The following is a 12,049-nucleotide window of genomic DNA, read 5'->3' on the forward strand; positions in this document are numbered from 1 at the left end:
GCCATTTTGTTGCATTCATTCGGTGTGTCGCGGTACTGACAATTTACAAGACGGTCTGTGGAGGTGGTATAAAGCCGGCTTGAGCAGGGGAGCTTTTTTTTTTCAAGCCGGCTGAGGCCACAAACGTGCCCCAAAGGACTCCTTCAAGAGCCTTGACAGGACATCAAAAACATATCAGACCTTAATGAGAATGTTAGAAAAACAGGACCAGATAGGAGAAAATATACTGGCATCTGTAGTAAACTGCAGGCCGAGTTGTAGTTCACCAATGAGCATCCAGAACTCGACACAGATACTGTGATACAGTCTGGAAAAAAAAAAAATACCGGTACGCAATGTCCCACAGTGCACTACATTTTGGGCACACGGAAGATAAATCGAGCATTATTGGAGTCAGTATCCATTTCAGAGCTCGATGATATCAACTGCAGGACAAGCGTGATGAAATCCAGCTACCCACCCAACAGGTTTGATGACCGCAACTTAAATGCTTTCTTAAGCAGTGAAACTCGTAGCAGAATTGCAGCACAAAAAAGGAAGCAACCGGATGGAGGCCAGAGTGTGAGAATACAATAATGACAACGTGTAACCTGATACCATGATAAGCTGTCCACTATAGTAACAGCTGTCCCTGAAAGGGTTAAGCTTCACAAAAGTCACACAAAAGCCCTTTTCAGTCACTTTCAAGATTCTCTATCATGCTGAAGATTTTAAAATGCTCTTGTAGGTATGAATTGACAGTATTCCTGTTTTTAATGTGAATTTTACATGATTCAACCCTTTGTGTTACAATGTTCAAGAAAGGTTTAATTTGTATGCTGGTCTTGATTTTAAAAATTGGAATATGGCTGATCTCAGAAAAATAGCTTTGTTTTGTCTTTTTATCCGCATTATTTTTGCTAATCACTTAAAGGAGACATTATCGTTACGCGAATAACAAAATTGCCGAATTCTTTTTTTTTTTTTGCCAACATCTGATTTTGATTCGCTCTTTAGGGAAACATCTGCATTGGACTATTGAGAGTAATTTCCTGCAAAAAAAAACGACTTTGGTTAAAAAAATAGAATAAAATAAAAGAGACAGAGGGTTATGTTATTCATGTGACAATATGCATTTTCTGTACAATTTATGTGCAATGGGTGGCTTAATAATACAACACAAAAGATGACCACAACTGTACAACGCCTGCTTTTCTCTCTTTGTAATTGCAGTTTGGCACATATTAAAAAAAATCTTTTAAGATTAAAAAAATCCTTGTGTTTTTGTACCTCACTTTTGTGGAGAATGCCACCTTCTGGATATTTGGCTGCAAAAAGGTTATGACTGCTGTATATTCCATTTTGTTGCACCATGACAATAAAGCTATTCTGATTCTCATTATTTTGAATCACACCCAGCTTACACATTCAAAGAATGTGCGTGCCTAGAGTATGATTATGGAGTAGAAACTCCTTGTTTAACAAGTTGGATAAAGGGCAGACTATCACCTCAATAATTTGGGAAAAGCCAACAGCCTCATAAAATGCCGTGTTGCGTTTGAGTTAACTCATCCAGAGCGCCTGGCAATTGGATGTATTTGTCCATCCTGTGGAGTATTATTGTGAGAACCTGGAATAGAATGCCAGAAAAATTGCTTTGAGAGAGACCAGCACTAATTGCTCTGAAAAGACCCAGAATCAAGGAAATGCAGAGTGGAAAGAAGTTTGTCACAGGTGTTACAACATGACTTGTGACTGGCTCCAGTAAGATCATGAATCATTCAGAATCTCCAAATTAGCATTGCTTAACTTCCATCCATCCATTTATCCATTTTCCAATTCGCTTATCCTCACAAGTGTCGCGGGCGTGCTAGACCCTATCCCAGCTGTCTTTGGAAAGACAGTATGAGGGGTACACACTGAACTGTTTGCCACAAAGCACATATAGACGAACAATCATCTGTACACAGAGGGACAATTTAGAATGTTCCATTAACCTGCCATACATGTTTTTGGAATGTGAGAGGAAACCACAGTACCCAGAGAAGACCCACACAGGCATGGGGAGAACATGCGAATTCCACAAAGGAAGGCCAGAGCCGGAATCGAACCCTGCACCTCTGCATTGTAGCGTGTTAAACCAGTTGACCACCATGCCGCCCATTGCTTGACTTAATTAAAAAAAAATTAAAAAACATGAAAAAAAGTGGATACACAAGTACCTCCAAATATTTGGTGAATTTAGAAAGTACCTCTTGGCTTTGGCTTGCTCCTTTTCCCACTCTATGAGGAGTTTTGGGACCAGCACCGTGGCGCTGTCACGAACGTTCAGAGACCAGAGGTCCTTGGCCTCAAGAGGCAGTTTGTATCCTTTCACGGCCATACTGTGAAAAGAAGATAATTTTGTGTGAGAAAAATGCAACCACTTTTTTCTACCAAATCTGTACATTTTTCTTTCACTCTAACACACCAATTGCAGCAGGACCCCCCCCCCCCCCCGGGTTATTTTGTTTGGAGCTACTTCTCCTAATGCTTAAATCTAGTTTCCTGGAACTCACTAATCACCATTTCTGTACTCCAGGCTCAGATTTCATTGGAAATTGGATTGATATAATGTCCAATACAAAGGGAGACTGAAAACAAAGAAGCTGCAATGCTTGGACAAGTAAAATCCCAACTAAGGTCTTTACCTCGGGTAAACAAAAATAAAATAAAGAATACATTATATATATATATATGTGTGTGTGTGTGTGTGTGTGTATATATACTGTTTCTTGTCATATTATGCAACATTGGGTGTTTGTTGACATTCGGATTAAACAGTAGAGACCAACCTTGTGAACCACCAAAACGTCATGGTTGATAGAAAACCAGCTGTGGATTCAGGGCAGACATTCTGGGCAAAGAAATAAAAAAGCGGAGAAAAAAGAGTGAAATAACCACAAGCGTTTTTTTCTTCTTTTTTTTTTGTCTGGGGTTTTTCTGCTTGTTTTTTTTTTTAAACAAAGAGCACATAAATCACTGAAGTAAAAGACTTTGAACATTTAACCCGACCTTAGCCGGAATCCAACCATGCACCTCTGCATGGTGAGGCGGACGTGCTCATCAGTCGAGTACCGTGCCGTCTCTATCCTAAGATATTTTATTGTCACCCTTTCATGCACCCTGTAACCCGACAACATTATCAGCTGTCCACTGGAGTAACCGCTGTCCCTGAAAGGGTTAAATCGATGCTGAATAAGTTGTACTCTGCATCTGTGATTTTTTTTACCCTGCCTTTTGCCCAAACTCAACTGATAGCCCAGCCATAATGTTTGGTATCATCAACATCATCACTAATTTTACTGATTGATTGATACTTTACTGATTGACTTGGGGAAATCACATAATTGCACCTGATTTACTGTCCACTATAGTTTAACCTCAACTATACATGGCTTTGGTTGCCTCAATTTGTGGGGGTGGGGGTGGGGGGGTATCATTTTCAACTTCAGAATACTATTGCTGGAATCTGCTTGCATCAGTATGAAAGACGGATGTAACAAACAACATTGGGGTGGGGAGGGGGGTTGAGAAAGGTCTTCTGTTATTCATTTGTGCTTGTGGCTGTTTTCTACAATAGCGGAACAGATGTCTTCAAGAGGAGATTTAGGGCAACAAGAAAACCAAAAATTGCATCAAAGTGAAGACTGCGGCGTATATCATCCAACATAGTAAGGTAACGGTTTGCATGTGTGCTTATTTTTTTTTCCACTTACTACTACTGCGTATGTGGTGTGTATTTTCAAATCTTGTTCCGGAATGCTAAAGTGTCTGTTAGAAAGGTTGCTTTTTTTTTTTCAATAAATTGTTCTCACGCCTAACGAGAGAACTACAGACAACCACACAAGACATCTGGAACGTATTTGGTGGCTAATGGGCTCCACATTTTGATATGTTAGTAATTTTCAAAACTGAAGGAATTACTTTTTATGCCAAAATTCTGTACACAAATCTGTCTTTGAATGTTTATTAACACTTTCAGGGACAGTGGTTACGACATTGGACAGCTTACCATAATATCATGTTATAGAGTGCATAAATGGGTTAAGTAGAAATAAATAAATCGCATGTGCATAATTACTGGCTTCTTTTGCGCAATGCCTTGTTGATGCAGCCCCAAGTCTTTCGGAATATAAGCCTGGTGAACTTATTTGTGGGCAGTTTCACCCATTCCACTGAGCAGCACCTCTCAACCTATAAGGTTGGACAGGGCATGTTGTTGCACAGCCAACAATCGCTGGCTGTAACCACTAGCGTTTGTGTGTGTGAGACTCGTTCTACCAAGCAAAAAAAAAAAAAGAAAAAAAAAAAGAAAGAAACATCTTTTTCATACCATTCTGGGCCTTGAATGTTTTATACCTTCAAGACAATCATGTTCTAACACGCAGAGCACGGGTAGATTTCAAGGCAGACGACGCGGGATGACTCACGGGGTCTGTGTCAACGCTGGAAAAGAGCGGCGGTTTCTCATTGAAGCAGCACAGGATCAGCTCCAAGACCACCAAGCCAAAGTAGAAGTAGAAAGTGGTGAAGCGCAGCTTGTCGGGGACTTCAACCTGAGATTTGAATAAAAGGAGAGAAGCACAATAACAGATGTAAGGATGAGTCAGGTCAGGAAATGCCATCGTCAAGTGAGCTCCGGTGGAGCGGTTTCCAAGGTATTTTATTCACAGCTAACAATGCTGCCCTTTCAGTCAATCACAAGAGATCTAACAACCATTTACGTGACTACAAATATTTAATGACACTTGGTTAAAAATTACCTCGTGTATTATCACCTGAAAGGCTGTCACTAAAGCAATTAATGGCATTCTTAATGGCGCAAACAGGTTGGCACATGAATTACTCTCATTTCCTTTCAGGGAAAAGAAGTACATTTTATTGAATACAAGCTTATTTAGTCTACGATTTACTTCAAAAACACTTGCATGCTTTGAGTCTTGGCAGTCCCCTCCGTGAGCCGTCACCTTACCGTGGTGGAGGGGTTTGCGTGTTCCAATGATCCTAGGAGCTAAGTTGTCTGGGGCTTTATGCCCCTGGCAGGGTCACCCATGGCAAACAGGTTCTAGGTGAGGGGCCAGACAAAGCACGGCTCATAGACCCTAATGATGGACCATAGGTCCATCATGACAATAGATGGACCAAGGTTTCCCTTGCCCGGACGCGGGTCACCGGGGCCCCACTCTGGAGCCAGGCCTGGAGGTGGGGCTCGTTGGCAAGCACCTGGTGGCCGGGCCTACACCCATGGGGCCCGGCCGGGCACAGCCCGAAGAGGCAACGTGGGTCCCCCTTCCCATGGGCTCACCACCCATGAGAGGGGCCAAAGGGGTCGGGTGCAATGTGAGCTGGGCGGCAGCCAAAGGCGGGGACCCTGGCGGTCCGATCCTCGGCTGCAGAAGCTAGCTCTTGGGACATGGAATGTCACCTCTCTGGCAGGGAAGGAGCCCGAGCTGGTGTGTGAGGCAGAGAATTTCCGACTGGATATAGTTGGACTTGCCTCCACACACAGCCTGGGTTCTGGTACCATTTCTCTCGAGAGGGGCTGGACTCTCTTCCACTCTGGAGTTGCTCACGGTGAGAGGCGCAGAGCAGGTGTGGGCATACTCACTGCCCCCCGGCTCAGTGCCTGTACATTGGGGTTCACACCGGTAGACGAGAGGGTTGCCTCCCTCCGCCTTCGGGTGGGTGGACGGGTCCTGACTGTTGTTTGTGCATATGCACCAAACAGCAGCTCAGCATACCCACCCTTTTTGGAGTCCTTGGAGGGTGTGCTGGAGAGTACTCCTGCTGGGGACTCCCTTGTTCTGCTGGGGGACTTCAATGCTCACGTGGGCAACGACAGTGAGACCTGGAGGGGCGTGATTGGGAGGAACGGCCCCCCCGATCAGAACTCGAGTGGTGTTTTGTTATTGGACTTCTGTGCTCGCCACGGATTGTCCATAACGAACACCTTGTTCAAACGTAAGGGTGTCCATATGTGCACTTGGCACCAGGACACCCTTATGTTTGAGGCGGCCAATCTGAGTTGTGGCCGTAAGGTGGTTGGTGCCTGTTGTGGCGGCAACCCCCGTACTCGCTGGTGGACACCAGCGGTAAGGGATGCCGTCAAGCTGAAGAAGGAGTCCTATCGAGCCTTTATGGCCTCTGGGACCCCAGAGGCAGCTGACGGGTATCGACTGGCCAAGCGGAACGCAAAAAACCCGAGCATGGGAAGAGTTCGGTGAGGCCATGGAAGCCGACTTCCGGACGGCTTCGAGGAAATTCTGGTCCACCATACGACGTCTCAGGAGGGGGAAGCAGTGCACCACTAACACTGTGTACAGTGGGGATGGGGCGCTGCTGACTTCGACTCGGGACGTTGTGAACCGGTGGGCAGAGTACTTCGAAGACCTCCTCAACTCCACCAACACGTCTTCCTTGGAGGAAGCAGAGCCCCGGGACTCTGAGGTGGGCTCTCCTATCTCTGTGGCTGAAGTCACCGATGTGGTTTAAAAGCTCCTCGGTGGCAAGGCCCCAGGGGTGGATGAGATCCGCCCGGAGTTCCTCAAGGCTCTGGATTTGTGGGGCTGTCCTGGTTGACACGCCTCTGCAACATCGCGTGGTCAACAGGGAGAGTGCCTCTGGATTGGCAGACCGGGGTGGTAGTCCCTCTTTTTAAAAAGGGGGACCGGAGGGTGTGTTCCAACTATAGAGGGATCACACTCCTCAGCCTCCCTGGTAAGGTCTATTCAGGGGTGCTGGAGAGGAGGGTCCGTCAGGAAGTCGAGCCTCAGATTGAGGAGGAGCAGTGTGGTTTTCGTCCCGGCCGTGGAACAGTGGACCAGCTCTACACCCTTAGCAGGGTCCTCGAGCGTATGTGGGAATTCGCTCAACCAGTCTACATGTGTTTTGTGGACTTGGAGAAGGCGTTTGACCGTGTCCCTCGGGGAGTTCTGTGGGGGGTGCTTCGAGGGTATGGGGTACCGAACCCCCTGATACGGACTGTTCGGTCTCTATACCACCGATGTCAGAGTTTGGTTCGCATTGCCGGCAGTAAGTCGGAATCGTTTCCAGTGGGGGTAGGACTCCGCCAAGGCTGCCCTTTGTCACCGATTCTGTTCATAACCTTTATGGACAGAATTTCTAGGCGCAGCCGAAGCGTTGAGGGGGTCCGTTTTGGGGGCCTCAGTATTGCATCCCTGCTTTTTGCAGATGATGTGGTGCTGTTGGCTTCTTCAAACGGGGCTCTCCAACTCTCACTGGAGCGCTTCGCAGCCGACTGTGAAGCGGTTGGGATGAAGATGAGCACCTCCAAATCTGAAACCATGGTCCTCAGTCGAAAAAGGGTGGAGTGCCCCCTCCGGGTCGGGGAGGAGATCTTGCCCCAAGTGGAGGAGTTCAAGTATCTTGGGGTCTTGTTCACGAGTGGGGGCAGAAGGGAGCGGGAGATCGACAGGCGGATCGGTGCAGCGTCTGCTGTGATGCGGACGTTGTATCGGTCTGTCGTGGTGAAGAAGGAGCTGAGCCAAAGGGCGAAGCTCTCAATTTACCGGTCGATCTACGTTCCAACCCTCATCTATGGTCACGAGCTATGGGTCGTGACCGAAAGAACGAGATCCCGGTTACAAGCGGCCGAAATGAGTTTTCTCTGCAGGGTGTCCGGGCTCTCCCTTAGAGATAAGGTGAGAAGCTCGGTCATCCGGGAGGGGCTCAGAGTCGAGCCGCTTCTCCTCCATATCGAGAGGAGCCAGATGAGGTGGCTTGGGCATCTTATTCGGATGCCTCCTGAGCGCCTCCCCGGTGAGGTGTTCCGGTCATGCCCCACTGGGAGGAGACCCCGAGGAAGACCCAGGACACGCTGGAGAGACTATGTCACCCAGCTTGTCTGGGAACGACTCGGGATCCCCCGGGGAGAGCTGGACGAAGTAGCTAGGGAGAGGGAAGTCTGGGCTTCCCTGCTAAAGCTGTTGCCCCCGCGACCCGGCCCCGGATAAGCGGTAGATGATGGATGGATGGATGGATGGATGGAGTCTTGGCAGTGTCTTTGACCAATACATGTACGGTATATTTTCTATTGTGGTACTGGGCTGGGACGATATACTGTATGCTCTGGCAACTCACTTAAAAGTTTTCACTCTGGCAGTTAGCCAAATAAAGGAGCGTGAGTGATATTTCAAAAATACCCCAAAATTTTGTGGTGTCAGTCTTGACTATTTTTAGAATTAATTATTCTATCGATGACTCCATTGATTAATTGAATAATCAGATTAAAAACGTATATATTTTACATTAATATGTACTGTACTATAAAATATTTTTTTCCTGATTACTGTCTATTGAACGATTACTATTGCTTATTTGGTGCCTATTGATGATTAAACAAAACCAAATAATCAACAACAAAGCAAAATCACATGTCAGGGAGTGATGTACTCAGCAGCATTTTTAAACCGAGAGCTACTTTTTGGGTGCCGATGGACCCAAGGGGCGACAACTTTGGGATTCAGGTTCATTTTACGTGTCAGTAAATAGGTTATCCATACCGTGATTGCAATTAATTATTCATGTAATAGATTATACTGATTTTTAATGTTTCCATCAATTGATTATGATCCAATTACGGGTTTGCTCTTCAAAGCAAAAGTCGATATTTGCAAATGTCTTTATTTATTTTGAGAGGTGGAAATCTGATAATTTGGACAATTACCGTATTTTCCACACTAAAAGGTGCACTGGATTATGAAGAACACCTTCAATTAATGGCCTTTTCGTTCATTTTTTTTCATACATTGGGCGCAACGCATTATAAGATGGAATCTATAATGCATCCACTAGATGGAGTTATGCCAAACAAAACGCCAACAGAACGATCAGATGTGAGTAAAACATATTTAATAAAACAGCGACACAGTTCATTTAACCAACAACAAGTTATAACTCTGACCCGTTAATGTTAAACTCTCTTGCCGCTGCTCTATTTCTGTTTTAAACTGCATAACCGATCGTCTTAAGTTTGAACTCTGCGTTGTCTGCATGTGTCGAGCAAGGAGCTATTTTGGGGTCGAAATATTACCGTCATGACCATACACAAGGCACATCGGATTTTAAGGCACGCTGTGAGCTTTTAAGAAAATGGAAGGCTTTTAGGTGCGCCTTTCAGTGCGGAAAATACGGTAGTCGCTAAAAAACGGCTAACGATAAACAAATTATCAGAATAGTTGTCCGTTAATTTGATGATCGATTGTTGATGAATCGATTAATTCGCTAATAAGGACTAAGGATACTTTGTAGTAGTTGTGATACAGTGTATGCCAGGGGTGGCCAACCTGCGGCTCGCGAGCCGCATGCAGCTCTTTGGCTGGTTCAATGCGGCTCCCGGGCTCTCACACGACAAGCATCGAAAACGCCTCGGCAGCGGCGATGCTATTCAAACAAGGCGCCAACTTCACAGAACGTACTCCGTCAGCCTATCATCAATCCCATTACTTGACTGACATAGAGGGCAACCAATCAGATGACTGCATCACCGCTCATGCGCAACTCAGTAAAAAAAAAAAAAAAAAAACAAGCTGGCTCTTCGTCTCTGACTGGTTGGCCACCCCTGGTGTATGCAGATATAGACTCTGTCCATTCACATGGATGGTCAAAATAGAGCTTTCTTTTAAACTCACAGTCATGTTGTCGTTATGAGTATACATTATGTTCAATGCTGTTCTTTTAAGATTGAGTACACACTCATGTATGCTTCTTAGGCGTTCTTGCCTGCCCGAGGTATTATTTGCAATAAATTGCTGCTCTGTCGGTGTGCTGTGTAGCACGAGAGGTGCGATAAGTACTCTAGAAACAACAAGCCTAGTATTCCCTCTTCCCTCTCCGCTGAGCTGTGGCCTGGGTTGACCCATGTCAAACATCCACTAAGCTTTCAGCCAAGGCGAAAAAACAAAGTTGAGTTTTTGTTATTCTTGTGATACTAGGTCAGAACTGGGAAATTTCATAGGTCCAGTCCAACGTCCCCAACCTACTAGAATACCTTCCACATCAGACAGTTGGCCAGCACAGCAATCTTAAATGGCCTGGGTGAAAGTGGTTATTTTTTTCAGGGCACTAAAATTGGAGCGGTTACAAAAAAATCAATATTGTTATTATTTTATTTATGTATTAGTTATTTATTTATAATTATTTATTATTATTGTTACCGATTTGTTTTACTGTTTATTGTATATGTTAAATTGCTCCATGTACAGCACTTTGTATGCAGCAATGGCTGTTCGAAAGTGCTCTATAAATATAATTGAATTGAATTGTTATTATTAATCCTTTCAGGGACAGCAATTACTACAGTGGACAGCTGATCATGTTATCAAGTTACAGGGTGCACGAAAGGGTTAATATAGTATATATTAGGATAGAGGTGGCACAGTAGTCGACTGATTAGCATGTCCGCCTCACAGTGCAGATGTGCAGGGTTAGATTCCGGCTCCGATCGTCCTGTGAGGCGTTCGTATGTTCTCCCCGTGCCTGCGTGGGTTTTCTCCGGGTACTCCGGTTTCCTCCCACATTCCAAAAAACATGCAGGGCAGGTTCATGGAACACTCTAAATCAGGGGTCACCAACGTGGTTCCTGCGCGCAACAGGTAGCCCGTGAGGACCACATCAATAGCCCGCCAGTGCTAGGATTGTGATTTGCTCATAGAAATTATGATTTAAAAATGCAAACACTGGCAGTATTGTGAGACATCTTTAAGATGATCAGAGCATGATATTTTTAATAAATCATGAAGTATTAAAAAGAACATTCTAATATTATTTAATGTAAGTTGTACAGATGTTATTTCAGATGTGTATTAATTTGGTAGCCCTTAACACAATCAGTACACATGAAGTAGCTCTCACTCTCAAAAAGGTTGGTGACCCCTGCTCTAAATTGTCCCTAGGTGTTATTGTGAATGCGAATGACTGGTTGTTCATCTGTGTGTCCTGCAATTGGCCGGCAGCCAGTTCAGGGTGGACTCCGCCTACTGCCCGAAGACAGCTGGGAAAGGCTCCAGTCATAACGGCCCTCCAAGGGAAATCGTAACTACGATAATGGCCCACGACAAAAATTAGTTTGACACCCCTGTGCTAGAAAGATTATAATACATCTTTATTTATGTAGAGCCCCAGCTGTGGTTGCGTTACACATCCACGATATGGAACCACACTCAAGGGAAAACAATGGAATACAATACAGCTTTATTTAAATAGTGCCTTCACAACCGCTGCAGCTGGAACAAAACGCTTCCCACTAACATTTAAAATACTACATCCAAGAAATTTGAACATTGATCTATTTATAAGGCACATCGGATTGTAACATGCACTGGCAGCTTTTGAGACAATTTCATGTTTTTAGGTACGCCTTATAGTGCGGAAAAATGGTACATTAGAGTGTCGATATTTGAGGCAAGAACATGTCAGAACATCGCCTTACTCGTGTTCATTATATGCATGGCAGACAGATGAGATACTAATTCTAAACTGCCCTTATTTACACTGTATAGAAACGATCTCTCCCTTTATTGAGGGACCAGATGTAGCTATTTGGCAGTTGCAGTTGCTTATTTATGCATCTGATTGACTAAACAGTGATTGATAGGCGGCAAATGTGCATGGACAAAGATTTCTCTGACCCAAGCCATTACTTGGCAAGCCACTCTTTTCACACGGAGCACTAAACTGATACCATCAGGATGTGCCCAAATTTAGACCAGACATCAGCTGATTTAACAGCATGTGATATGTTTGTATTTATTTATTTTTTGAATGATCCTTATGAATGGTTATGTTATTCGTTTTAATTGCTTCACTAGAGACCAATAGCAGCTGTTGCATTAAAGCTCCAGTGGGAATTTGGACGTGAAATGAAAATTATGACTTTATCGCCTAACAACTCGTCTCAATTTGTCTTTTTTTGCCCTACTATTCTTTATTAATTAATAGTCATCTCAGTTTAGAACCTCTTAATGTCCTGCACAAGCTCATTTGGCGTTTTGGAAAATCTACATGTGTG

General features: G+C 44.6%; 1 protein-coding gene across 5 annotated transcripts in view; it reads right to left on the reverse strand.

Moving 5' to 3' along the window:
* LOC127604112 (ATP-binding cassette sub-family C member 3-like) overlaps window positions 1–12,049 on the reverse strand; it is a 56,762-nt gene that overhangs the window by 30,558 nt on the left and 14,155 nt on the right. For all 5 annotated transcript variants that reach the window (XM_052070972.1, XM_052070971.1, XM_052070973.1 and 2 more), the window contains 3 exons: window positions 4,452–4,577; window positions 2,814–2,875; window positions 2,232–2,363 (listed from right to left, as the gene is read on the reverse strand). In XM_052070972.1, the coding sequence (XP_051926932.1) occupies window positions 2,232–2,363; window positions 2,814–2,875; window positions 4,452–4,577 (320 nt within the window). The remainder of the gene's footprint in view (window positions 1–2,231; window positions 2,364–2,813; window positions 2,876–4,451; window positions 4,578–12,049) is intronic.

This window comes from Hippocampus zosterae, chromosome 7 (assembly GCF_025434085.1).
Source record: "Hippocampus zosterae strain Florida chromosome 7, ASM2543408v3, whole genome shotgun sequence".
In the NCBI taxonomy this organism is placed as follows: Eukaryota; Metazoa; Chordata; class Actinopteri; order Syngnathiformes; family Syngnathidae; genus Hippocampus; species Hippocampus zosterae.